The following is a 26029-nucleotide window of genomic DNA, read 5'->3' as shown; positions in this document are numbered from 1 at the left end:
GGACGGATAACGTTTCAGTGTCTAGCGGCGGAGCGGCTCGGGACTGCGCTAGAACACGTGACCCCGACTCACCGCTACGACACTCATTTTGCTTTTGAGCATCCTATGTTCAATCAACGATGCCATTGGGCAATTGGATACGATGCAACGTGTTGAACGCGGGGTTCGTGAGCAATCGTGTCGCGCTCGTTACTTGCCGTTCGCACTCGTTCTCGTCTGCTGGTAACGGAGACGTGCGGCTTTGCCAACCAGTGGCAACCACGCAGTTCCGACAAACCCTTGTTTGCTCATGCCGGCCTCCTATCAAACAAACCTGAGTGCTGTACTGCCTCCCATTGTACAACGACCAGCACAGCCCCCATCTCGACCCTCCAATCCAACGATCATCTCCGACCTCCAAATCCCAAACTCATCTACCAGCAACACCAACCCTCGCAGATACAGTAAGTAGTCAAGTCCTGAGCACCCAAACCGCAAACCCACAAGTTCCCCCGAAGTTTACCAGAACCCCCCCACCGACACCACGCCCCCTGCATGCGACCCCCCCAACTAGCCCGCCTCCGCCACGCCGGATCTCGCCTGCAGCACACGCATGCAGGGCGCCCCAAATTTCTCCGGCTGACGTGCTCGCCTTGCTGCGCTGCGCTTCCTTCGCGCGCGCGCGGCTCGTCCTTTGGGTGTCGGACGCGGGCTGAGGGGGGCCTCTGGAGCGCGGCTTCGACGCTCTGTACACGTGTGCTCTGGGTGTGTGGTGTGGGTGTGAGAGGGCGGTTAAGGCGGTTGAGGGGGTGTGGTTAGCGCGTGCCGGGGGGGTGGTTTGTGGTTGGGAAGGCATGAGGTTGGGGGTGAGATTGGGTTTGTAGTATGTACACAGTACCTAGGTGAGTTTGGGAATCAGGTGGGTGGGGGATGTGCTGCGTCGAGGTGTGTTTGACTGACGACTCAATGCTTTTGTGCGATATGGGGTGTGTTGTTGTAGCTGGTGGTGTGTAGGGCTACGACGGGACTGTTGTGTTCAAGCGCGTACGCGGTGCACTCTGACAGCAAAGAGCCCTGATGAAATTGTCAATATCTCTTGCATAATGCTGCGGGTTGCCAGGTGGCTAGTCAGACGTGCCTAAGAGCAACGTACATTAATTTTGGGACGCTTGGCTTGTCGAGTACTTACGGATGCAGCTCTGCAAGCATGGGTGTGCCAATGGGTGAGATCGAACATATATTTCGTGTCGGACGTGAATATTACAGATTATACCATTTTCGCCGCGAGCTTGCTACTCATTCTTCTCCAGCTACTCGTTACTCTTCAACCACTTCTGCACCCTCTTCCACACCTTCTCACTATTCCGCTCCATAAACATCATATGCCCGTTCCCGCGAATTCCCTCCTTGCCCAGCTCCAGATGACTCGCCTTCTTGCACCCAGCCTGCTTCAGGAACTCCACCGTGCAGTAGTCGTACGGCGCGTGGTAACTCGCCTCCGCAGTCACCGTCAGGATCGGCAGCGGCGCCAAGTTCGGCAGCGTGCGCGGCGCGGGACTTGTGGCTTGCAACACGCACGCGATCGTCGAGTTGTCACTATTGGCCACGGGCGGCGGCACGATTTGGCGCACCAGGTCGGTGAGCGGGTTGGACACTGCCGGTGAGTAGGCGAGGGGGACGTCAGTCAGGCCCCAGCGGCGCGCGGAGCCAGAGCCGAAGACGGCTTCTTGGAAGGGCGGGCCCGTGGGCTCGAGGAGAATGAGGCCTTTGACGAGCTTGGGGCGGGCGTCGGCAATGAGCACGGGCATCAGGCCGCCCTGGCTGTGGCCGAGGAGCCAGACCGGAGTGCCGATTTTGTCCAGCAGTTGGGCGCCGGCCGACTGGACGGTTTCCTGCTGGTAGGTCGCGTTGGAGATGAACTGCACGTTGGAGGAGTAGAAGGCGTCGAAGATGGCGTCGCCCATGACGCCGGTGCCGGGCCATTGCTTGTGCAGCTTTGCCTGCGGCCAGAGGTTGTACTGCTCGGGGGCGGTAAATCGCTGCTGGATAATCTCCGCCGAGTAGGTGGAGGGAGCCTGTGCTCCAGCACGTGGCGCCCATGCTGACCTTCCACGGAAAGTCTGATCGACGATGTAGACCGTGTATCCGGCATCGAGGAAATGCGATGTCCAGGACTCTCCGCCGTCGGGCTTGCTCAGGAAGTTCGTTCCAGTCTGGCCCTGTCCGTGGATCAAGACGATGGGGCTCAACTTTGACTTGGAGCGTCGAGAAGAAGCAGGCTCCAGCTTTTCCACATACATCTGGTCCTTGAAGATGTGGCCGCCGTTCCCGTCCTCGGTGTATCCGCCGCCAACATAGAAATATGTCCGCACCGATGCCGTCTCGGCAGCGGCGACATGGTGACTTGGCTGTAAAGCCAGCAGGCCTGCGGAGAAAGCTAGCAGTCTCAAAAACATTATGGTAAGATGGTGAAGCTGTAAGTATGAGCCCTCGCAGATGCCAGCTCTTGCAGCTGTTGGCTTCTTAAGCTCGAAGCTGCGCTGTGACCCCTACTCTTCCAGAAGGATTCGGAACTGCCTACTTACGGTCTAGCGGGGAACCCACAATTCACCACCCTTGCTCGCTTTCGATAATCCAAGAATCTTGCCCGCTCGTAAGATATGTGACCCACTTGAAGGTAATAATTGAGAAACGAAGTGAAGTTTTGACTCGTCGTGACAAGCTGGCATGATCCAATTTTTGAATTTCCTATGGCGCTCGGTTGCATAGTCTGGGATACACGGCTAAAATGCATGTCCTCGACGTCGTAGAGTGGCGACTGGATGATCAAAAGGCCCGGTTGATCGCCTCTTAGAGCAACTGCCACACAGCGCAAGGACGCCCTTCTGTGTGCAGACTTTTCTCAGGCGTAACGAAGAAACAAGGAGAAACCTCGGCAGTGAAAAGGTAGCCCAGCGTCCAGTCAATGTTAGTGTGATCCATGCAGGACGGCAAAAGTGACCGGCATCTGGCATTAAAAGTCTAATTGAGGCGTGCGACGCGTCGCGACGGAGTCGAGAAGAAATATCTAACATACCAAACGCTAGAAAGTAATGTACATGCTCATCAGATGCGTCTATGTTGTACCTTGCTTTAGTGCTTCCAACCTCCCAATCTGCCGTTTCAACATGACAACAGCGCCAAGGCTGATCGTTCGTAGGCCATCGCGTTCGCCTTCCTCGCTTGCGTTACTGCTTCGTTGGACGACATCCTTTGCAGCCTCGATGGCCTTGTCGAGTAGACGCGGTGCATCCGGTGCGTCACTGCGGTACAAGTATTGTAGGTCTCGCGCGAACGGCTCGATAGTGTTGCTGAGCGCGTGGTTGATGAATTCGCGCGCGCGAAAGTAGGCTCGTTCCGTGTAAAGCGCAGAGCTGAGCCGTGACTCTGGCGCTGCCCGCTGGACATCATATCCTGCCTCGTTGTAGTACGGATCCGCTACGAGTACCAGTCCCATGATCGATACGAGAACCTGCAGCAGCGTGCTCTTCGCCGGACTCCAGCTTTCATTACGCTCGTCGGTGTGCCATGTGCCGAGCAAGCTGAGGCAAATCTTGCCGTCTTCGTACAGATTCGGATTTACGGGGCCGTTTCCATCTGTCCAGCTGTGGAAGAAAGCCTCAGGAGGAGCTTGTGGATATGACGAGCCAAGGTGAAAATCGATGACGAACGGCGCGTACTCGTAGGGTGTTTCACTGGGGCCGATGATCAACACTCTGATCAGATCGAGCCGCGACTCCCAGGTGCGCACGAAGATGTTCGGTGGTAGAGCATTCCGGAGGATCTTATGCTCTTTTGCGATACGGCGCATGAAAGCCGATGAGGAGGCTGATGTGTTGTTCAGGTAGTGGTGACTTGAGGGTGGTGGCGTATCGAGGATGAGGAATGGCGCGGACGCATCCGTTTGGGGATCCGCAGTGTGCTGCGACTCGGGTGCTGCGTCATTTGTTGCATCGTCTGTCGGCTCCGAATTTGCGACAGGATCCGGTGTCGTCTTCGATGTATCGACGCCATCTACTGATTCTAGATCAGGCATTGATGTGTCGTCATCATCGTCCTCTTCTACCTCATCCTCATCCTCTGTTGACCAGTCTGCCTCGTCTCCGACAGGCGGTTCACCCTCCATGCCTTCGTACTCGATCCACATTTCATTGAATGAAGCAGAATCAAAGTCGGACATGTCTTCTTCCGAGTCTTCGATCGAGTCGCCGACCTCTTCTTGCGCATTATACTCGTTATCCATGTCAGTGCTGTACGCTAAGGTGAGGTTCTCGTATGCCACAGTGATGTCGACGACAGGTTTCGCTGCACCAAGACGGACAATGGCTTTTCCATCCAAACTGAGGTCTACAACCTCACCAAACCAATTTGGGCCATCGACGTTCGGTACATCTGCCTGTATACCAGAGGGATGCACCAGGACGAAGTCGCCTCTTCGCCGCGTCAGAGCTGTGAATGAGTATATGTCGTAAAGGCTGACGTCTTCGGCGGTTTGGGAGAGTTCTCCTGTCATCGCTGGCCGTAGCAGATCGGAGCCGAAGAATTTGATGTCCGCGTTGTTGAACCAACGAACCCTGGCTATGCGGTCTCGTGACTTGACCTGTTGAACCACGCCTACTTTCGAGGGCTCCTTCACCCATTGGCCAACTTGGTCGGGTGTTGGAACGGCCTTGTCTTCCTTGCTACAAATGACCTCTGCTGGCCACACTTCGTCATCGTCCTCAACGTTTGGATCTGGTATGAGTGACGAGCTTACGTCTTCGGTAACGCTCAGGTCTTGCCATTGGACTGTGACTTGAGAGTGTGTTTGCATGACAAGGAAGACATTCATGTCATAGCCAAGTGTCTCCGTTCGGGGCAGTTTACTGATTTTACCTTGTGGGTATCCATTCGGCAATGTGTGGGTTCCATCATACTTTACAGCAGCACCTGTGAGGTCTTTGAAACGAACGCGGTCGCCAACTGCAACCTCAGTGACATGGTACGTTCGATCTGTTCCGTTGGCAGACATTGGGAGTGTCGACGCAGCGCCGGCAGCGGCATCGTAACGATAGAAGCTGGGGCTTTCGAACTCGTCTCGGCCGAGATTGGCAGGCGGTTCTTCTGCAGCGTATTGTGTGTCTTGAGCGCCGATGCTCCTCGCCAACCACTGCACGTCAAGTTCGAGAGGCCGTGTCTCGACGACCATGCCTTCGGGTTTGATGTTCGGATCGAAAACACCGTACCTCCAGATGCCGCGCCGCAGGTTGCCCTTCTTCGTTCGCACCATGTCGCCAACGCTGATGCGCTCCAAAGCGACCTCATCATGCTCCAGCTCGCCTGGATCTTCTACGATGACGACGGAGTTGTTTGACAGCTTGATAGCGACTTCGTCGTAGACATTCTCGATGCGCCCAACCCAGTCGCCGTAGACTACGATGGCGCCCTCGACATACTCGTGGACGTTGAGGAGCTCATCGGCAGAGACGTTGCGTATCGAGAGGTCGTCGGTGATTTGGTTTGTGATGTGCTGGAACTGGGTGGCGGGGAAGAGCGTGCAGACAGCCTTTGTGCCGATGACGGTGCCGCTCATGTGATCCTCGGCGCTTCGCTTGACGACATCGCCCACGTAGAAGGCGCGATCGAGCAGCTGGAGATGGGCCTCTGGTATGAGCTCCGTCTTCAGCTGCGTCTGCCACGACACCAGCACATGGCCGCGCGGAGGGATGCCCGTCTTCATGAACTTGTTGAACTCGGCCAGCGGGACGTCGGGGTGGCGCTCGATGTCCTCGCCATAGTCGCGCTGCGGGCGGGGCTCGTGTGTGTCGACGTCGGCAAAGGAGCGGTCGACGACGCCCACGCTGTACCGGTCGTCCTTCAGGCCGACCGTGTCTTCGACGCAGAGCCTGACATGCTCGGAGCGTTGCATTGGGGTGGCGTGGGGAAGCAGACTGCGGCGGCGGCCGGGCGAGTGCGCGGAGGGGTGCTGGGCGTGCTGGGCGGGGTGCTGGGGCGGGGCGAAGACGCTGGCGGCCGTGAAGAAGGGCACGAGATTATTTGCCAGGCCCGGCGATGGTGGGGCGTCGGAGGCGGCGGGGCTGCTGAGGAAGCGGTCCTGGAAGAGGCGCGACAGAAAGCCCTCAACGATGCCGGCAGGCTGGTCGACGGGGGGGTCGGCGGCGGGAGTCAGGTGCGGGTGCGAGTCTTTGCGGGAGTCGTCGCCGTCCATCGCAGTCGCTGCAGAACGCCAGGCGTGCATGTGAATAACGACGCAGCGGCGGATAGGGCTTAGCGCGACAGGGCCGCGCTAGTCCGTCACCTCCGCCTTGCCCGCAAACACGGGGCCATGATACGTGGAGCGCCCATTGAGCTGTCGGACGCGTGACGCCATCCTCCAGACGCGCCGCCAGCATGGCCGACCCCCTCTACGAGCTGCTCGTGCCGCACTTCGACGCCCACGGCCAGCAGCGGCCCTCGCCCACCGATGCCGTCACCAACGCCTACCTCGCCCGCCTGACCACGCTCCCGCTCGACGCCCTCACGACCTCGGAGCAGCAGTCGCTGTCCCAGAGCGCGCAATCGGTCCTGCGCTCTCTGCAGGCCCTCTCCAAACGCTCCCACAAGCCAATCATATCCTCGGCCGACCGCCTGCAGCACCTTCAAGACACATTGCCTCAGATTGGCCGAAATGCAGCCACCGTGCAGGCCGAGCTGCCCAAGCTGGAGACGGCTGCCCAGACGTTCGCGGACAAGTACAGCAAGAGCGGCGACAATCCCATTCTAGAAAAGCGGAGGAACGCTATGCTGCTGTCTCGGAACATTGACCGCGTAGTCGACGTGCTGGAGCTGCCGACGCTGCTGTCGTCTGCCATCTCGTCGTCCACCGCCGCCCAAGCCGCCTCTGGTGCTAGCTCCGTGACATCCAACGCCAACTATGCCTCTGCACTCGACCTCCACGCCCACATCAAACGCCTGCACACGCTGTACCCTACCTCGCAGCTCGTCTCGTCTCTCACCGCACAGGCTGAGCAGGAGATGAAGACAATGACCACCAACCTCATTGCCTCTCTGCAGTCACAAGGCGTTAAACTGGCAGGGGCTATGCGTACAATTGGTTGGCTGAGGCGCGTTGCTCCTGAGCTCGACGAGGCGTGGTCCACGAGGCAGACGGGGATCGGCAGTGGTGAGGGCAGTCTGGGTGCTCTCTTTCTGGTGTGCAGGCTGGGATGTCTTGAGTCTATGCTCGGTGCGCTCGACCCCCTGCGCGAGCTGGCAGACCAAGAGACCGACCGACGGCTTGACGGCAGTGCAAAGACCGAAGGCGGCTGGGCAGTTGGCCAACAAACCGAGAAGTACTTGAAGAAGTATCTCGAAGTCTTTCGTGAGCAGAGTTTTGCTGTCATCTCCATGTACAAGAGCATCTTTCCATCTGCACTGCCTGCACCCGGGCAGGACGATGCTGCACCTGCAGTCAAGCCCGCCGCTGAGTCGAACCCACTGCAGCCCATTCCCTCAGCATTGGCGACCTTCCCTCTGCATCTCGTGGAGATGCTCTTCGACACATTGCGCGAATACCTCCCCAACGTGCAAGACCGCTCAGCGCGGGACTCGCTGCTCACACAAGTCCTCTACTGCGCCGGCTCGCTTGGCAGACTCGGTGGCGATTTTAGTATGATGATCGCACTGCTGGAAGAAGACCTGAAGGCCGAGCTAGATAATCAGGACGAGGCAACCGCCAGCCAAGAGAAAGAAGAAGAGTGGGTGGAGGTGATGAAGAAGCACCGCGTGCAGGCGTCCAGACTGGAACTGCTAGCATCGGGTGTCGGCACTGGCAGGACGAGCAGTCCAGTTGAGAGAGTTGCTAGTCCGCTCAAGTGAACATGGTAGGCTCTTCGCTCTGCTTCGACCTGTGCTGCCCACCTCCTTCACACTTGTAGTTCTTACGGTGCAAGCTCGTCCTGTGGCCCTTGCGACCGACTGAAATACTGAAAGCGCGTTGTCGAGTCGAATGCTTAGTATAGCAGCAAGCCTCTCACGCGTCCTGAGAGGCGACCTGAAAGACGGAAGCCATGCACGTACACATGAGCAGTAACTCAATGCACGCCTACCCTCGCGACTTACCGGCATTCACAACCGACACCCAAAGCCCACACAGTAGAGCGTAAGCTCACTGTTAAGCCAGTGAAAGATCTTGGTAGCCGGGTTCTGGTGAGAACAAGGACCCTTCATCACCACCAGAGCCGTCCATAGAAGACATCACGACTGGTAAATCGAATCTGGGTGTCAAGAGTACAACTTCTGTTGCCCTTCCCGCAGTATGCTCTACAGATGGCAGTGCTGGCTGAGGGAGGTCTTTCCGTAACGGATATGCCTGACATGAAACTAGCCATGTTCTTATCAAAGAAATTGTTAGTCCTGGATAGCAAGGTCATGGATCCTTATCAATGCAAGTTTCCCGTCGGCTTCTGCTACCTCACATGGGCCAATCGACAGTGGCTTCAGCGGCTTGCTGAAGGCTTTCCGATCTCTTGGTGGGGCAACCCCGACGGCCAGCTGCGCTTTCCGTTAGCTCATCGGAAATTCCCTCATTAGGCTAGCCCGACATCGGTCGAAAGTGAACGCTCCTCCTGGTATATATACAAAGCTGGAGCTCGTCAATGTCAAACTCGAAACTTACCCATCTAGATCAGACCCTACCAACCAATACCGAGGATCAGCAGGTTTACATCAACCATCTACCGCCTAAGATGACGACAACAGACTTCTGGTCGAAAGCCGACAGCTACTTGATGCACACCGGCGTTCCACCCTCGCCAGTAGTGATCACCAGGGCCAAAGGCACCCGTCTCTACACTTCCGATGGCCAGGAGATCCTTGACTTCACATCAGGCCAGATGAGCTCACTGCTCGGCCACTCACATCCAGAAGTCGTCGAAGTAGTCCGCAAATACGTCGGCGAACTCGACCACCTTCTCAGCAACATGATCACACAGCCAGTTGTCGATCTAGCTGAGCGACTAGCCCGCATCCTCCCTGCTCCACTCCAAAAATCTTTCTTCCTAAACACCGGCTCCGAGACCACCGAAGCTGCAATCAAGATGGCAAAGTGCCACACCGGCAAATTCGAAATCGTCGCTTTCACAGCAAGCTACCATGGTCTCACTCAAGGCTCCGGCTCCGCAACCTACTCCGCCGGTCGCAAGAACGGCGGCCCCGCGATGCCCGGCCAGCTCGCCTTCCCAGCACCCTACGCGTACCGCTCACCGTTCAAGAAAGCGGACGGCTCCTACGACTGGGAAACGGAGCTCGACTTCGGCTGGGCCATGATCGACCGCCAGAGCGTCGGCTCCCTGGCCGCGTTCATCATGGAGCCCATCCTCTCCACTGGCGGTATTCTGGACCCCCCGCCCGGCTACCTGGCGCGCATGGTCGCCGAGTGCAAGAAGCGCGGCATGCTGGTGATCATGGACGAGGCGCAGACGGGCATCGGGCGCACGGGCGAGATGTTTGCGTTCCAGCGCGACGGCATTGTGCCCGATATCCTGTGCTTGAGTAAGACACTGGGCTGCGGGCTGCCACTGGCGTCGGTGAGCACGACGTTAGAGGTCGAGAGGGGGTGTAAGGAGGCTGGGTTCTTGTGGCTGACAACGCATCTCAATGACCCGCTGACCGCGGCGGTGGGCAACAAGGTGCTTGAGATTGTGGAGCGCGACGATATTTGCCAGCGTGCGCGCGAGAGGGGTGCGCAGTTGCGTGCGGGACTCGACAAGTTGATGGAGAAGTACTGGTGCATTGGGGACGTGAGAGGGCGCGGATTGTTCCAGGGCATCGAAATGATATCTGATCCCAAGACGAAGGCGCCGGGTCTGGAGATTGGCCATGCGGTGGCTGATAGGGCGATGGCGTGTGGATTGAGCTGCAACATAGTCAATCTGCCCGGCATGGGAGGCGTCTTTCGCGTGGCGCCGCCTGTCACTGTGTCGGCGGACGAGATCGAGGAGGGGTTACGGATTCTCGATGAGGCGTTTGACCATGTCTTGAAGAGCCACGGGCCGAAGCCAAAGACGAACGGCGTCGTGGTACCAGCGCTGGACTGAGTATAGATGTTCCTTACCATAAACAATTATCTGCATGCATCCAATCCGCCCATCACCAAATCAACCCACCATTTCCAAAACCACCCACCACTCTCCAACCCTCACAAACACTCCCACACCACCCCACAAACCTCCCACGCAAGCCTCGCCCCCAGAGCAGTAAAGCGCTCCCGCGCTATCGCGGCCCGCAATCACGTCATCCCATGATTGGTCAGCCGCCCTCAACCACCGGCACATCCGCCTCACAAGTCCCAACCACCATCCAAACACCAACCCAAACACCAACCCAAACCGGGGACAAAACCAAACTGGAGAGAAAACCAAACCACACACGAACCATAATGGCCTCACGACACGACGTCGAGACGTCCTCCGAGCGCGCGCCGCTGCTCGGTGCCCAGCGGCCAGTTGCAGACGACGAAGGGACCGCGGCGGCAGCCGACGCCGACGCCGATGTGCCGAAGGCGCCGTCCGAGGCGGAGAAGAGGCGCGCGTACGGGTGGCGGGGGTTCTGGATTGTGGTTGCGATTGTGGGGATTGGGGTATTTGTGAAGGGGTGGGTGGATGCTGATGATGTTGATGTGAGTTTTTGATATTTGGGATTTGATATCTGATATCGAACATCTGCTGAGCGCGGGTGTCTCTCGACTTCTGTCTTAGCGTTTCTGAGCGTTCCGTCGCGGGTCTGACATGCACAGTTTGATCTCAAGGGTGCGCTGAAGCGCGCGCTGGGCGGCGGGCTGAGCGGCGCCGCTGCAATGGTGCTCCAGGTGCTGCTGCTGATGCCGATTCGGACGATTATGAATTACCAGTACCGCCACGGGACGTCGCTGAGTGTGGCGACGCGGACGTTGTATGCGGATGGCGGGTATGGGCGGTACTATGCAGGGATGGGGGCGGCGCTGTTTCAGGGTGAGTTGTTGCATGTTTTCTGGTGTGGGGGGTGTTGGATTGACTGAGTTTTGGCTGACTGATTGAAGGGCCTATTGCGCGGTTTGGCGACACCGCAGCGAACGCGGGCATTCTGGCGCTGCTGCAGTCGAATGGGTACCTGGCGGGCTTGCCATCGCCTGTCAAGACGGTGTTTGCGTCGCTGTGTGCGGCGGGCTTCAGGATGGTGCTTACGCCGATTGACACCCTGAAGACCACCTTGCAAGCCGAGGGGCCGCGCGGAACGGCGCTGCTGCGCCAGCGCATCAAGACTAATGGAATCGGGAGTCTGTGGTGGGGTGCGTTTGCAACCGCCGCAGCGACGTTCGTGGGCCATTACCCGTGGTTCGCAACGTACAACTTCCTCTCCGAGACCATCACCGAGCCGCCGCGGAGCGACATCGTGCCCTGGCTGCTGAGAGCGGCGTTTATCGGGTTCTGTGCGTCGATTGTGTCGGACACTATTTCCAATTCGCTGCGGGTGGTCAAGACGTATCGACAGGTGCACGATACGCAAGTGTCGTACACCGAAGCCGCGAGGCGCATCATTCGTCAAGATGGAAGATTGGGGCTGTTCGGCCGCGGCCTGAAGACGAGAATCATTGCAAACGGTCTTCAGGGCATCATTTTCTCTATCTTGTGGAAGCTGTTTCTGAAGATATGGGAAGATAAGACGGGTGACAGCAAGCATGCGCATTAAGTACAATTAGCCATCTCAGCACGTTGGTCAGGAGGTGGTCAATGGCCGGTAGATTTTGGTTGTCTTGGCCATCTCAAATAAATCCAGATATCACGACATACGCACACAGCTGAGTTCCTACGATGAATTCACTCCACTATAAGATTACAGCCTTGCCGGAGTTCAACACCCGATGGTGCGCTCAACGCCATCGGCATTTTAGACCCCGCACTTCAACAGCCGTTGCCAATCCTCTCAGCGAAGATCTTGCCGATCTCGGATTGACACTTGTGGTTAGGGTCAGCTCTGGCGCCTTGGTGTCTGTTCGAGCTTCCTTTTACGACACAGATATGCAAGCACCCAAGTAATGTATGCAAATATCATCATCGTCGGAAGATAAGTCGATTGCAGCGATATCGCAGATAACGGCAATCAGTGCTACCTGTGATGCAACTAGAATGGGGTTGAGTGAGCGTCAACTATAAAAGCCTCCGAGCTCGTTAATACTTTCCACTTCAGCCGAGCTCAACGATATACCCAGGTCGGTTACTTCCAGAATTGCCAACATGTGGTCCAAAAGTTCTACTGTAGCATTGCTCGCGGCCAGTTTCGTCCCCTCGGCTCTCTCATCTTCTCTTGAATCCAACACCTCCGTCAATGTGTTTCCCAATATCGCTCAATGGCCTCTCGCAACAGTTGGCAAAGCACTCGAGCAACAGCTTCCCGACGCCGATCTACAAGCCATCCTCGCCCAGATCTCACAAGCCAATATCGAAGCTACAGTCCGGAAACTGGCGTCTTTCGGAACCAGACATACTCTCTCGAGCCAGACAGATCCCAATCGCGGTATTGGTGCAGCCCGAGACTGGCTTACCGCCCAGTTTGAAGCCGCTGCCGCTGCCAGTAATGGATCCATGAGTGTATCGTGGAACAGCTTTATCAAGTACCCGGGTGATAATGAGCGCATCATCTTTCCCGTTAATATTACTACCGTCGTCGCGACTTTGACTGGAAGTGAGGATCCTGAGAGGTTCTATGTCGTTGGTGGACACTATGACTCGAGGAACAGTGATCCGGTGGACTATGAAGGCGATGCGCCCGGTGCAGTTGATGAGTAAGTGGAAGATATATCGACAAGTAAGCAATCTTCTAACGCCACTCAGTGCCTCTGGAGTAGCAGTATCCCTAGAGCTAGCCCGCATATTCGCAACATACAAGCCCAAAGCCTCAATCGCCTTCACCGCATTCGCCGGCGAAGAGCAAGGCCTCCTAGGCGCCGAGAACCTCGCACAAACATACAAAAATTCCTCCACCAACGTCGCCGCCATGATAAACCTCGACATGATCGGCAACTCCAAAGCCGAAGACGGCACCTCCGACCCCCACAACATCCGGCTCTTCTGCCAGGGCACCCCCCTGACCGAAAACGCCTCAACCACGACCTCCCGCCTTAGTATCGGCGGCGACAACGACAGCCCCTCGCGCAACCTCGGCCGCCACATCTACGAAGTCGCCTCCAACGCCTTCACCCAGATGACCGTGCGCATCATCTACCGCCTCGACCGCTACGGCCGCGGCGGCGACCACCGGCCCTTCCTCGAATCCGGATTCAACAGCGTGCGCTTCGTCCAGCCCAACGAAGACTACACGCAGCAGCACCAGGACATCCGCGTCCAGAACGGGAAGCAGTACGGCGACCTCGTCGAGTTCCTCGACTTTGCGTACAACACGCGCGCCGCCCGCGTCGTGGCAAGCACGATGTGGAGTCTGGCGAACGCGCCGGGGCAGCCGACGAATGTTGGAATTAATACGACGGGCAGCGATAACTTCAGTCAGTTCCGCTGGACGGCACCGACGGGGTTGCGGCCCGCGGGGTATGAGATCGTGTACCGCGAGACGATTGAGCCGCACTGGACGAGCGTGATTGATGTCGGGAATGTGACGTGGTATAATCTGACGAGCGCGACGATCCACAAGGATAATGTGGTGTTTGGGGTGAGGAGTGTGGGGGCGGGCGGGTGGAGGAGTCCGGCAGTGCTGCCGTTTCCGTTTGGGTGTACGAGGAATTGCTAGAGAGTTGCGGGGGTAGATTATGATAGACTAGTCGGTGATTCTTACACGAGTTTCACAGCCACATGGAGTGAATCGTCTTAGTCCAGTTGTCCATCACTTACTCAGCGCTCTCGTCTCACGCAGTCACTACGGCAACACTCGCACCCAACCTATACTCCATGGATCGGCCGACGAACAAATCACGCACGCAAACGGAGTCTCAAAACCAGCGCTGGAACAGATCTTGAAGTAGGGACATTATGCATTAACATGGCGAGCTCCTCGCCCTCCTATCTACTCTTCTAAGCCGATCGGCACGTAAACGGCTTGTGCGCACTCCCCGTATTCGTCAGCTTAATGATATCCGCAATCGTCGCATACGACCCAGCACCCAACGTCACAATCCCGATGATGAATGCGAGCAAGCACGCCGCGCTGGTCGCCAAGTTCTCCCGCGCGAACGGGCTGCCAGTGCGTAGCAAGCAGTACCACATGACCGCGGGGATCCAGAACGAGAAGCCAGACACGAACAGCGCGGATGCGAGCGACAGCAGGTCGGAGAAGATAGGGATAGCCTCAGCGATGATCCACGCGATGATGGTGAAGATGGTGACGAGTACGATCCAGGACGCCCAGCCGGCGGCGGTGTTGATGTAGCGCAGGACGGAGTTCTTGAACATGCGGCCGTGGATATAGCGCAGGGCGACGGTGGTGTTAATCGAGCCAGAGATAAAGATCACGGGCAGCGCGATGCCGAAGGCGATCTTGGAGATTAGGGGGCCGGCGGACAGGAGCGCGGGTGATTGCACGTCTTTGCCGATGAAGGCGTAGCAGAGCGCGCCGGTGAGTGTGTAGATGCAGATCTGGATTGTGCCGGATGCCCAGATAGACTTCATGTACTCTGTAGGTGTGTGCATTTCGTCCATAAAGGAGAATTGGCCGATGGCGAAGCTGAACGCGAAGATGACGTTGGACACGGCGACAAAGGCTTCAGAGAAGGTAAGGTTCTCTTTAGGCCAAGCGGACCAGTCGACAGCGGTCATCCCGCCGGTCTGGTCGCCGGCTTGGATACCGGTCGCAATGATGGTAATGCCGATCGCGATCAGAATGGATGCAAAGTCGATGTAACCCAGGATGGCGACTTCAGAGAACGACGGCGGGATGGCGAGGATCAGGAGGATGATGGCAGAGACAGCCGAGAAAACGATGGAGCAGACGTGGCCGCCATTGATGTTGATGAGCGCGATACTTCCGGTCAGGGCGTGGGAACCGACGACCATGACAAGTTCGAGGACAAGGGCGGCACCAAAGAGTTCGTAGCCGAAGCGGCCGAGGAGCAGACGACCGGCATCCGCGTAGGAAGCGACTTCGGGGTACTTCAGCTTGACCTGACCAACGATGTAGCTGGTGAAAATGGCAACACAACCAAGTCCGACTGTGAGAAGAACACCAGGGACCATTCCGAGGGTGGCGTACGCCTGGGGCAGAGAAAGCGCACCGAGGGCAATGGCTTCGACGATGGTGACGACCGCAAGGCGTTTCCAGCCCAGACGATGGAAGTGAGCATCACCATCTTTGGCAATCTGCTTTGCGCGCTGGGAGTCCCAGACCTCGCCCTCGGCGAAGACTTGGTTATCAGCCATGTCGGAGCCTTCGTAGCCCTTCTCGTGCTTTGCGGCTGCAGTGTTGATGTGGTCAGACATGGTGGATGTCGAAGGTGTAGAGGACTGCGGGTCTTGACAGTCCAAGTATCAGGTCCTGAGGTTAGCCGGTAGCGAGGCTAGGAACCAAAAGACAGCAGACAGAAGAGCGAAATAAAGGGCCTGTTCTCCTCCGCATGATCACAGGTGCCCCACGGTACATATAGAATCGTGCATGTTCCCCGCAACCCTACCGGAGTAATGGCATTGACATAACAGATTCCGTTATCTTTGCGCGTGGAGACGAGCGCACAGGTCGGCACTCCGGACGCACGTTTAGAGTCTGAGCGTTTCATAGTCGGCCTCACTGCCTGCTCACGATGATTTCGATGTTGTAACATGAAATATTCGAGAAGCATTGGGCCTGACTAGACATGCAGGCCCCTGTGATGCGACGCGGCAGCCTTGCCTAAGACAGGGATGTAAACGAGTAAGCTAGTCGTAAATGGGTATGGCGCAGCTCCACAACCGCTGCGCTTATGCTTGGAAGAAAACTCTTAGCAAAATCAACTCTCGAAGTGGATATTGTTTGTCGTTGATTCCTTATTTAACTGCATGCTTAGCCTTTCGAAGCATAAGCTTGGCCGTTCTTGGCCGCAACGCTACACTTCCGCGTTGGGATTACGTACCTTTCTCCGAGATGCGAGCTTTGACGCGAGCTTTGATGCTGCCACACATCGAGTGGCTGGGTCGTTTGATTGAGGCGACTGATCATCCAGCAGGGCGTGATTGGACCCAGAAGTTCACCGACGGAAACGCAGTCGGTATCGCACGGTTTACCGCGGTTTATGGCATGGGTAGGTTGCGTCTACCGCGATGGTTTGACCGAGCCAAGGCTGCATTGCGGATTTGTTTAATCATAAGGCGCCGGCAGGGCGTGACATTGACGACATTGTTCCGTGGCGTGGCTCGGTTGAGTCTCCGAAGACTGCAGCGGTCCCACTGCTTGATAAGATGCGGTATGTCTGTGACTCCACGTCGGCAGTTGTCTCCGCTGTCAGGCACGTTTGAAGATGCGTGGGGACCTTTCACGTAGAAGAGAGCCACGAGAAGAGACGTGATTACTCGAAGGCACAGGAGGGTACGAGCGAGCTTCTTTACAATGGCAGGCATCACTCCCATAGCGGCCACGTGGGAACTGTGGTCCCCCATATCTTGCATAGTCCTGTGGATTGCCTCCTTTTTCCTGTTCCCTTCCGCACCAGACTGTTATCCCCCCAACGCGCTAGATCATCACTTGAATTTATTCACACGCGCTCGACTTTGTATCGCAGCGATAATCATCCACTGAACGAGCGCGTCCGGAAGCTCTCCAACATACGAGGAAGCACGAGCGTCTTCGCTGTGGTCCGCATCAACGATAATGCTCGCGACTCACCGCGCTGTAGGAGTGGATCTTTACCCAAATCAACTCCGAAGTGCTTGTCGTATAGCTCGTTGTCTAACGACACGGTCAGGTACGCGATGCAGCGTACAGTACGCTGTGATAATCCGAGCGAGCTTTGCAGTGCTACCCTTCATGACAAGATGCTATTGGTAAGCTATGGAATCTGAACATCCGATTCTGCGCCATTCGGTCTCTATAAACCGGTATGCACCCCTTTGGACAGCAGTAAAGCAGCCGTAGAACTTGGTTTGCTGAACTCCTCCGACTCGAGCACACAAACACGAACGCATCGTTCTTCAACCAACACTTCATCGAAACAATCCATAACGCCCGCATCATGGCAAGCTACTGGCACTTAGATCGTACAGCCAAGGTCAGTATGCAGATACGATCATGGGACATTGCAAACAAGATTTCTGTCCGACCCTTCTGTCGTGGTACTGTTTTGAGAATTCCGTAACACGCCTTCCCGTTTTCGGTGACCATGCCTTCTAACCAGCTAAACTCTATCTGAACTACTTCACTTCCTCTCTTTCTATTGCATAACCACTAACCTATAAAGGATATTATATTATATGTACCTTGAAATATACTAACCTCTTAAGAAGTTACAACTTGGGTATGTAAGCGATGCTACTGTGCCAAGGCGTAGATCTGCCTTCCTGTACGGGCACGAGATTCTATTTCTCACCCTTCTCTCAATGGCACTGTATACAGATCCTGCCTAGATTTGATTGACCCTCTCGATCTCCTTTGGCCTCTCGGCGCGCTCTTTAGATCTCTTTTGGCCATGGCTACACAGCGTTTTCCGTGGTTGGAATATAGCACGCAAATAGCTGGCAAATCAAGCAGAAGACACGCCTCTGATTTCCCGAAAGATTTCGAGTTCTTGGAAGATAATTTCGCACAACCTATCGAGGCGCAGGCCTCATTTCGTCTATTCCTAGGATATTGCTTAAGCTGCGAAGGCGCATTTGGAAGTCTAGTCTCCCGCAACAACGACTTCTCAAGGTTATGGTGGCCGCAGCATACACTTATGCATCCCAACGGCGAGATAATGGGTCCGATGACCCAAATCTCGTGCTATATCGAAGCGAAAACTATCTAGGAAATATCGTCAGGGGTGTCGACCATCATCTACGTCTGGGCTTGACGAACACCTACTCACCACTTCTCCATGTCAACCATGAGGCAAATACTGTCGTTCGCCGTGTTTATCGTTTGCACGTTCCTACGACACAGCGCGCGTACCGAGTTCTGATGCGCATGCGCCATGCCTGCGATTCTGTCCTTAACGAGATACTATTTACACTGCTGTTGAGCGCGATGAGGATAAAGCTTACTTCACCGACTTTGTACATGGTGTGCTGGGAAACGATCTTAAGAATAAGGGAATTCTTCATCTGGCTATTATGGACAAAGACGCCCTTTATCTACTTGTTGGTGAGCTTATCATGTTTGTTTGTACATCAGGTATTTAGTGGTGCTTGGCATCAACTCCTGCTGACTATGCATCTTATGGCTTCCTAACATACATAGTCGTGCAAATGCTGCTTTAGCGTACACTTTTAGGGGTTCAAGAAGTGTAACCCTTGTTCACCTCTCCTATGCCAAGTCGCGCCAGATGTTCTCCAGTATACTCTCACATGTACTCGCCGAAGAAACCTCTCGTGCAGAGAAGGCGCACTTTAATCGAGCATACCCTTCATGGTCAAGCGTTACCTCTTATTCGCTCAAATCGGTTGATCCCCAGCCCCTTTCTGCGGATGTGATCCGCGTAGGCTTGTTTGTGCCTGGCGCACGCTCGAAGTAGCTTACGATGTTTTGCCAACCTTGCCGGAAAGAACACGTGTGCTTATTGCGACAATCAATTCAGATGATCATGAAAGCCTTACAATTGCAACTACCCTCAGGCATGTTGCTTCCGGCAGCAAGAGTAAGGTACAAGAAGTAAGGCTTATTAGGTTATTTCTGATCATTATGTATATTAATATACTAGATAAGTACTTATAGGACTAAAGCTAGACAAACATATTTAGGTCAAGGCTGTCTTGTTATAGGGTAGAAGTACTGGGTTACTAATCAGAAAGCGCTAATTGCCTAGCTGTTGTTGTCACATGCTTAAATGAAGTTTTCTTCGATCGACATTTGTTGGTAATACGCAACCAACATGCTACTACGTAGGCGCGCGCTTCGGTATCGATCTATGCTTGATAAGTACATGGATTGATATGTATAGAAATATTGCTTGCATAAACGTGGGTTAGTGCATACGACACGCGCCCGGGCAAAACTGGAGAATGGAGATTGCTGAAAACAGACGATGGCAGCACTTACTACCCTGCCCCTCTCATTTACATCGTACAATATCATAAGCGCCTGAACATGTCCAAATATAACTCCAACATACACCTAGAACCACGCAACGATAGACAGTTGATGGGCAACGGCGAGTCAAGATCCGTGGGCAGTGTTCGAAGCCACAGCGCTAATCTAACCAATCAATTATTGCGGATCGCCACAGCCATCAATTATACAAGTATTTGAAGCAGTCAGTACTACTGTCTCTGTTCCTCTTCAACGCTCGCCAAGTCTTCATCTTGGCATCAGCATCACGCCACTACCTCTCACGTGTGCCACGCTCTTGCCTGTGATGGCAGACCCTTTGAGTGTTACCGCGTCGGTGGTAGCTCTTGTTACCGTCACGGTCCAGTCAGTCAAGTCGCTCCACGACACCGTCGCACGTTTCAAAGGTCGGGACAAGACTTTGCAGAGGCTTCAGGATGAGCTCCAGGGAATCATCACCATTCTAAACTCTTTGAAAGAAGTAGTTCACACAGAAACGTCCATCTCTAAGCTGTTACGAGGGCCTATTGATCGATGCAGCGAAGTATGTCAAGAATTCAAAATTTCGATGGAGTCTTTCGGCCAGAAGACTAAAGCTAGCTTCCGCGATTGGGCAAAGCTAGAATTCATGAGGGGTGACATAAATGAATTTATTGACACGATATCTGGGTATAAATCCACTATCGCAGTTGGTTTGGGCACAATCACCATGTACGTTATTGTAGTTGTTACCGGGCTTCGCTAACAACTTCGTCAGACGAGAGGCCAAGGTTTCCAAGCAGGCGCTCGATGAGTACAACGAGATGATCCAGGACACCATATATGACCTGAACGTCCGTTTGAAACGTGTCGACCAGAAACTGGAAGGCTATGCGAATCTGAGCATCTCCACTTCGGATGTCAACCTTGACGACGAAAAAGAGGTTACTCAGGTTTGTCTCCGTATTTGTGAAGATGCGAAATTATTCCTCGAATCCCTGGAACGCCAGTCAACAGTATTACAGGATGGGAAAGACGCTACTGGGACCGATGAGCAGCACAGCTTCGAGGCACAGCTGCTGACGAGCCAAGCTCTAGGCAAGAATCGAGACAATTTTGTAAGCATCATTGGTCAGCTCCAGGACCGCCTACAAGCTTTGATCCTCAACGACAATCCAAAGGATGATAAGGAGAGAAAGCGCCTGCTCGAAGACATCAATGCTTCCAAACAGTGCTTGGAAGTATGTAAGGTGGCAAGCGAAGCTACGTCTCAAAAAATCTACAGGGTAGGAGAGGTCGTAGCTGACGGCGACAGTGATCAAGTGGTAGCAAATACTTTGGCTGATCTGTTTGATGTCAAGAAAGCCATATCCAAGGATCGATCAGCACAGCTAGTCGGCTGTATGTCAGGGGAGGACCTTAGGTTCTTGGCCGAGAGACGCTATCAAAGTCGCTTCGGAGCCTTTGTTCCCGAGCCCAATGTCCCTGTTCCCCCAGGTCAGATTGTCGATACGGAACGAGAGACTAAATCGACTCCACGTCAGACAAGCCCCTCATCTCACGCGCAATCGAGACCGAAGGGAGAGAAGCCATCCCCAAATGAGATAAGGAAACGGATAGACTAAGGGGAAGGTGTGGTTACGGCGGCTACTATTGCACAGAGGTAGCAGGTTCGGTTGTCGATTCCAGATGCGTATCGACGTGTCCCCAACATGAGAGGGTGGTGTACACGACTTTTGGGGATTCGCCATCTAGTTTTGTCCCATATCACATAGGACTAATTCCCGTTAATGCTCATTGTTAAGTGCCTGAAGATCACGTCACTATATGATTTCTTTTCTTTATTTTCATACTGACTGTCAAAATGCGGACACGTCTCTGGAGCAGTACACTAAAAGGTTACATCTTGTTTGTTAGTGGTAAAAGACAATGATAATAAAATAGCTTTGAGGGCGTTACACGCTGAAGTTGAGGTGCTATTCGGACGAAACGTGCATTGGTTGGATCCGTACATTTATCTCCTCGCCAGTCTCCAGGAACCCCCTACGAATTCGCCGCCTTCTCCCACGTACTTGAGAAATATATCATACTTTCCGATCGCATCAATCTCGCATACAGTGTAATCAACGACCAGTTTTCTCAAGTCGTCCAAATTTCCTACGTTGCTTGTGTCCGGCCGGCTTGGCACTTCCGTCGAGAGGTGCCATGCCCCGCCAGGTCAGAGCTTTCTGCTAGCAGCTGATCAGGCTAAATCAGCTGCAATCTTAAAAGTGTCTCCCGGGTCCTTCATAACATTGTCGTTAGCCATGCCAACTGTTACTCTTCACCCCTAGAAACTAAAATAGTCATATTCTCTTGCAACGCTATCCTCTCTTGATCTTTCAGTCTGGAAATCCGCTACTATGAACGTAGAAAGATGCATCAAATTACACAATGAGATCCTGCGTCATGGATGGGTCCATTCAGGCCACAACATTTCCCAGTTTGAGACAGTTGCCAGATCGTGGATGAGCCACTTCGGCGACGATGAAGGAATCCTGGCTAATCTTGTGCCTGAAATCCGACAATTCCTGCAGCAAGCTCAGATTATATTAAGTGAGCCGGACAAGGCTGGCGGGTTCTCCTTCTTCTTCTGGGTTAATAATCTAGCTGCTCCAGGAAATCTTTTTGGGTTTGAAGAGATGGTAGAGATGGTGCTTGATCCAGTTGATGATACAGTACCTATGAAATGTGAGTATAAAGAGAAAAGGTTTATACTTCTTTACACATTAAATCAGCTTGCGAGTCACAATGTTGGATTATTGTAGGTCAATAAAGGGATGCTGCAAAGACCTGCACGTGGCTAACGACTTTAGGTACGATCAAACAAGTCATCTCTGCATCATATGTCCAGATCTCGACGACTTCGAAAGGGTCTTCTGGAAAAGAACAAAATGGTACCCGTTAGATGTCGCCCTAGAATACTGGCTCAACACTATCCAAACAGGTGATATAGTTGCTGTGCCAGAGAAACATCTACAGACTCACCTCGATCTTGTATCCAGCCATTATCCTTGGCACTATATACGATTCCACAAGCAGATGTTGGACGAGACACTTGAGGCTTTCAATAAGCTCGTCGAAGCCATCGAAGCTCGTCTGCCCCAGGGAAGCTCCTTGCATAACAACAACGACGATAACAACAACTACAATGCACATGGTCTCGTAGATGCAGACGTGCTCCAGCTGCACAATATTTCTGCAGGATTCGCCCGAGAGTTTCTAGAAAAGGCACGAACTCCACGCTTTAAAGCTATTGCACCTGGCTTAGAAGTCATGACAACGTCAAGTATGTCTAAGCAACCTTTCATACCTGAGACTGATGAGAAGCTCAGCAAACAAAGTGTTCCACCATTTCTTCTCTTCTACTCGAAGCTTAACTACGACCAGTCTCAGGATCAGATAGAACCTGGAGGAACCGGACCTTTTGGATACCCCTATCGCAACAACACCTTATTTCCCGCAGGCCTTTATCTACTCCAGACGATGTCGGACAATACATGCAAGTTCATTCTCCCTTTCAGCATTGGCGGGAAAGGGTACGCGTGCAGGACCGATGGTGCTTTGTATGGAGAGAATGAGCCAAAAGACTCGTTTGATGATCTCTACAGTCTAGGCTTCCATCCATTTGAAACAAGCTATGCACAAAAGCTTGCTAGTATCTTGGAAAACTGGCTTGGTATGGTAGTGAGTGAAGCTTGGAAGATTGATGAAAATGGTGTTGCGGGTGGCATGGAGATATGGAAAGATGCTGATTCGGAAGAGCACTGGGAGAAGTATGTAATCAACCGCAACTTTGGATAAGTAGATTCTATTTTGCAAAGATAAGCGCTCACCTTGAAGGTCAAAATTCTGTACTGCCGCGCGCGGCGTACTTTGCAAAGCCGATGGTACTATTAGAGACGTAATAGCAGTCAAAATAATGCGAATCTGCAATACGACTAGCCGTTGATCACTAGTTTTAGCCTGTAGGCTACTTTTGCGACAATTTACGACCAAATCAATCCGAAAATCGTTAATGAAGGCACTAGGTAATCGGAGGTGTCGGAAAGAGAGATGGGCGAGGTAGTTACAACAAGTGAGTGAAATCTCTTACAATGATGTCGGGCTACCTGTTGCGAATTTGTGCTTCGTCGCCTATGCTCCAGACGACTTGAGTTGTGTGTAGTACCTACATGGGCATGGGATAAGAAAATTCCTTCCATTCAGAGCCTGAAATTTGCCTCTACGCAGCATATATGTCGCTGCATAGGATCTCATCTCCTCACGTCGCAATTTTTCTTACCTCTGATTAGTATAAGTGCTAGTAGCGCTACCCACCCTTACGTTTTTGTTGTCGCTTCCTCCTCCACTACACTTTTGGGCAATGCTTGTTTTGGCCCACCTGCTGCCTCCCATTCTCTTTTAAAGTGACTCATTTGCCCATTTAGCAACGCAAACGCTGGGAAGGCAGCGAATTCAAAATTTTACCTTCTTGTTGATCTGGTGAAGCCCGCGGCTGCGCAACGCGGCGCATCTCGAATCTGGCGTTGCTGCTGATGCAGCAATCATCAGGTTTTTCTAGAACAGTTGTCTCACCCAGATACTAGCCTTAGGAGGTATGTTATTTATTGTAGGCTGTTTACCTAGTAGCAAATACGCTAAACTTGTGGCTTCACCAAGTGCACGGAGTGGCACTGTACTCGGCATAACCATATATCAGAGTTGTCCTTGCAAAGCACCTTTTGAATCCATCATCATACTGTGCGTGCGCCCTAGCCTTAGGTGGATCGATACAAAGATTCACCTTACCGATCTTCTTGCAGTCTGAAAGGAGACCGCTGTAAAGGGTACTCTCACCACTCTGGTGGTAGAGGGTGGAGGAGCCGGATGGGATGTTCGACCCGCCAATGGTCCACGCGCTCGTAAGGCGCGGAGTGGCTCGCGCCTCGATGACTGGGGCAGCCGTGACCTCAGTGACGCTGAGCACAAGGGTAGGGATTACAGTAGAAAGTCTGAACTTCATCTTGGCTCCTAATGTTAATTGTTAGCTAGGATTACTAACAACAGGGAGTATAAACAGGGAGTATAAACAGGGAGTATATAAACTTGCTTGAGGAGTATAAAAGCTGTAACTGCTATTTTAGAGATATGTGCAGGAGACAAGGAGATAGATGTAAGTTGCGAGCTGAGGATGGTCTGTACATACAGAGAACCTAAGACCTTATATTCTTTCTTGCAATCTACTGATAGCTTGGCAATAACGCCTTGAGCAGGTGTTCTACAGAGGCTACCAAGAATCTCCCTGGTACGAAGCACACTTGCCTATAGAGCTTTGCCTTGATCATACCTGTGGCTGCATCGGTACGACCCCTTTCTCTTGGTTGTCTTTGTTTTGTAACATTGACCATTGATTGTATGCATGCCACTGCAGTAGTCTAAACCTTGGCTATGTAAGGCCTTACATGGGGTAGATCCTGAGTGAACGCCTCAAGCTGTTGCAACAGTTCAAAATGCAGAAGAGTAGAGAGTATGAGTAGAAATTCAAGCATATAATAAGGACAGCGGTAATAGCTGGCTTAAAGGCAAAACAATGCAGCTAATACTAAGCTGCGTACCTAAGTAGTGTACTGCTAGCAACTGTCAGTCCTGCGCCGAGCAATGTAGGTATTATGGGTGCCGGCGCCAAGGCGTCGTCGACCGGCCCTCGGCAAGAGCCAGCGCTGTGGTTACCGCATCGAGCTCGGCCGAACTTCCCGAAATAGTTGTACAGGGATAGAGGATTCATAGTTCCATGCGTAGAAGCCCTAAAGAGGTAGGTTCTATTCTCTCTTGCGCTGACACTGCACTTGCTTCGTAACAACCTAACTTTGTTTTACCCTGCTGAGTTCGTTATAACCTAGATAATTCTGGGAATGGCCCTCATGATTATTACAACTACGGCTCACCACCCTGTGACAGATGAAAGTGGAAATACACGTGACTAAAAGCAAGTTCGCTCACGTAGCTGTATTCACGACCATTTTGCACCACAACAGTGATTCGCAGATCAGCTTTAACGTACATACTCGATTTATATGCGTATATGTCAGCTTCTAGGTAAGTGAAAGTTGGTACCGCGCAAATTTCTTGGGGAGCATTAGGCCACCCACAAGATTTGGCAGGTACTACGTACGTGGTTCGGAATCTGAAGCCGCTATTCATTATAATCCGCCCTCCAGCAAAGGAACATTGGCGTGTAGCCACAACTTGAGATATGTGTAGTCAAAACAAGGAAGCTTCTAGTAGGACTAATTAAGGAGACACTAAGCTGACTTTCAGGACTAGATGCCTGGAACGGATCTTTGGAGTGTCATCCTTATGAGCAGCAAAGAAAAGAAAGAGTATTAGAGGTGGACAGAAGCTTTAGGTGACATCACGGTTCATAAATTATTTTGCGAGAGCCTATCCACTCGCGACGACCTTAGAGCCTATTGCTCAAGAATGATTATGATGAGGGCATCTAGTAAATGCGCGAATACAGTTGGTTCTAAGCAACCAAAACAGCCACAGGTGTCAAGTCCAGGTTTATATGATGAGGGACAGAAGGCAGTAGATTCTGTCTTGGACGAGGGCTTACTATGTACGTGGGCCATAATTTCCTTTGTTTTCCCTCACTGCAGTGCCTGGCGCTGGGGGAATAGTGATAATTAGTTTATAAGCCATACTATCTTTAGGGCTTCGTTATTAGATTAAGATTATATTTCTTACACGTGCAGCTTGATTCTGATTGTTCTGTGTCAGTTTATTGCTTTAGATCTGAATAGCTGTAGAACTGAAGTGAGGAGTATGCGTTTGAATTCGT

General features: G+C 53.2%; 10 protein-coding genes across 10 annotated transcripts; 7 read left to right on the top strand and 3 right to left on the bottom strand.

Annotated features, from left to right (window-relative positions):
- Window positions 1-1217: 1217 nt before the first annotated feature.
- C7974DRAFT_211635 (Alpha/beta hydrolase family-domain-containing protein) lies at window positions 1218-2765 on the bottom strand. Its single transcript, XM_046136977.1, has one exon. The coding sequence runs from the start codon at window positions 2433-2435 to the stop codon at window positions 1290-1292; it is 1146 nt and encodes a 381-aa protein (XP_045995206.1). The 5' UTR covers window positions 2436-2765; the 3' UTR covers window positions 1218-1289.
- A 329-nt stretch (window positions 2766-3094) lies between these two features.
- On the bottom strand, window positions 3095-5926 carry C7974DRAFT_315354 (uncharacterized protein; the record flags this gene model as incomplete). The annotated part of the gene is made up of 1 exon (XM_046138505.1): window positions 3095-5926. One exon carries the CDS (start codon window positions 5924-5926, stop codon window positions 3095-3097), a length of 2832 nt encoding a protein of 943 aa, XP_045995205.1.
- A 445-nt stretch (window positions 5927-6371) lies between these two features.
- On the top strand, window positions 6372-8050 carry C7974DRAFT_211598 (Dor1-like family-domain-containing protein). Its single transcript, XM_046136976.1, has one exon. The coding sequence runs from the start codon at window positions 6409-6411 to the stop codon at window positions 7873-7875; it is 1467 nt and encodes a 488-aa protein (XP_045995204.1). The 5' UTR covers window positions 6372-6408; the 3' UTR covers window positions 7876-8050.
- Window positions 8051-8744: 694 nt separating this feature from the next.
- Window positions 8745-10094, top strand: C7974DRAFT_315122 (pyridoxal phosphate-dependent transferase; the record flags this gene model as incomplete). The annotated part of the gene is made up of 1 exon (XM_046138494.1): window positions 8745-10094. The coding sequence occupies one exon, from the start codon at window positions 8745-8747 to the stop codon at window positions 10092-10094; it is 1350 nt and encodes a 449-aa protein (XP_045995203.1).
- A 341-nt stretch (window positions 10095-10435) lies between these two features.
- Window positions 10436-11724, top strand: C7974DRAFT_315262 (mitochondrial carrier domain-containing protein; the record flags this gene model as incomplete). The annotated part of the gene is made up of 3 exons (XM_046138504.1): window positions 10436-10675; window positions 10793-11006; window positions 11075-11724. The coding sequence occupies 3 exons, from the start codon at window positions 10436-10438 to the stop codon at window positions 11722-11724; spliced, it is 1104 nt and encodes a 367-aa protein (XP_045995202.1).
- A 271-nt stretch (window positions 11725-11995) lies between these two features.
- Window positions 11996-13776, top strand: C7974DRAFT_456539 (putative zinc metalloprotease; the record flags this gene model as incomplete). The annotated part of the gene is made up of 2 exons (XM_046146018.1): window positions 11996-12817; window positions 12867-13776. Exons 1-2 carry the CDS (start codon window positions 12270-12272, stop codon window positions 13774-13776), a joined length of 1458 nt encoding a protein of 485 aa, XP_045995201.1. The 5' UTR covers window positions 11996-12269.
- Window positions 13777-14002: 226 nt separating this feature from the next.
- Window positions 14003-15060, bottom strand: C7974DRAFT_397195 (transmembrane amino acid transporter protein-domain-containing protein). The gene has a single exon (XM_046142166.1). It carries the CDS (start codon window positions 15033-15035, stop codon window positions 14058-14060), a length of 978 nt encoding a protein of 325 aa, XP_045995200.1. The 5' UTR covers window positions 15036-15060; the 3' UTR covers window positions 14003-14057.
- Window positions 15061-15066: 6 nt separating this feature from the next.
- Window positions 15067-15784, top strand: C7974DRAFT_397194 (uncharacterized protein). The gene has a single exon (XM_046142165.1). It carries the CDS (start codon window positions 15309-15311, stop codon window positions 15528-15530), a length of 222 nt encoding a protein of 73 aa, XP_045995199.1. The 5' UTR covers window positions 15067-15308; the 3' UTR covers window positions 15531-15784.
- Window positions 15785-19207: 3423 nt separating this feature from the next.
- C7974DRAFT_397189 (uncharacterized protein) lies at window positions 19208-21084 on the top strand (the record flags this gene model as incomplete). The annotated part of the gene is made up of 2 exons (XM_046142164.1): window positions 19208-19899; window positions 19946-21084. Coding segments are annotated over exons 1-2 (1246 nt in total), but the record flags the coding sequence as incomplete, so codon positions are not given.
- Window positions 21085-21466: 382 nt separating this feature from the next.
- Window positions 21467-23108, top strand: C7974DRAFT_211571 (uncharacterized protein). The gene is made up of 2 exons (XM_046136975.1): window positions 21467-21970; window positions 22023-23108. The coding sequence occupies exons 1-2, from the start codon at window positions 21570-21572 to the stop codon at window positions 23008-23010; spliced, it is 1389 nt and encodes a 462-aa protein (XP_045995197.1). The 5' UTR covers window positions 21467-21569; the 3' UTR covers window positions 23011-23108.
- The last annotated feature ends 2921 nt before the right edge of the window (window positions 23109-26029 follow it).

Source organism: Boeremia exigua (genome assembly GCF_020726555.1).
Source record: "Boeremia exigua strain MPI-SDFR-AT-0100 chromosome Unknown C7974scaffold_8, whole genome shotgun sequence".
NCBI classification, from domain to species: domain Eukaryota; kingdom Fungi; phylum Ascomycota; class Dothideomycetes; order Pleosporales; family Didymellaceae; genus Boeremia; species Boeremia exigua.
The sequence above is the reverse complement of the archived record's forward strand: the minus strand, read 5'-3'. Positions and strand labels throughout refer to the sequence as shown.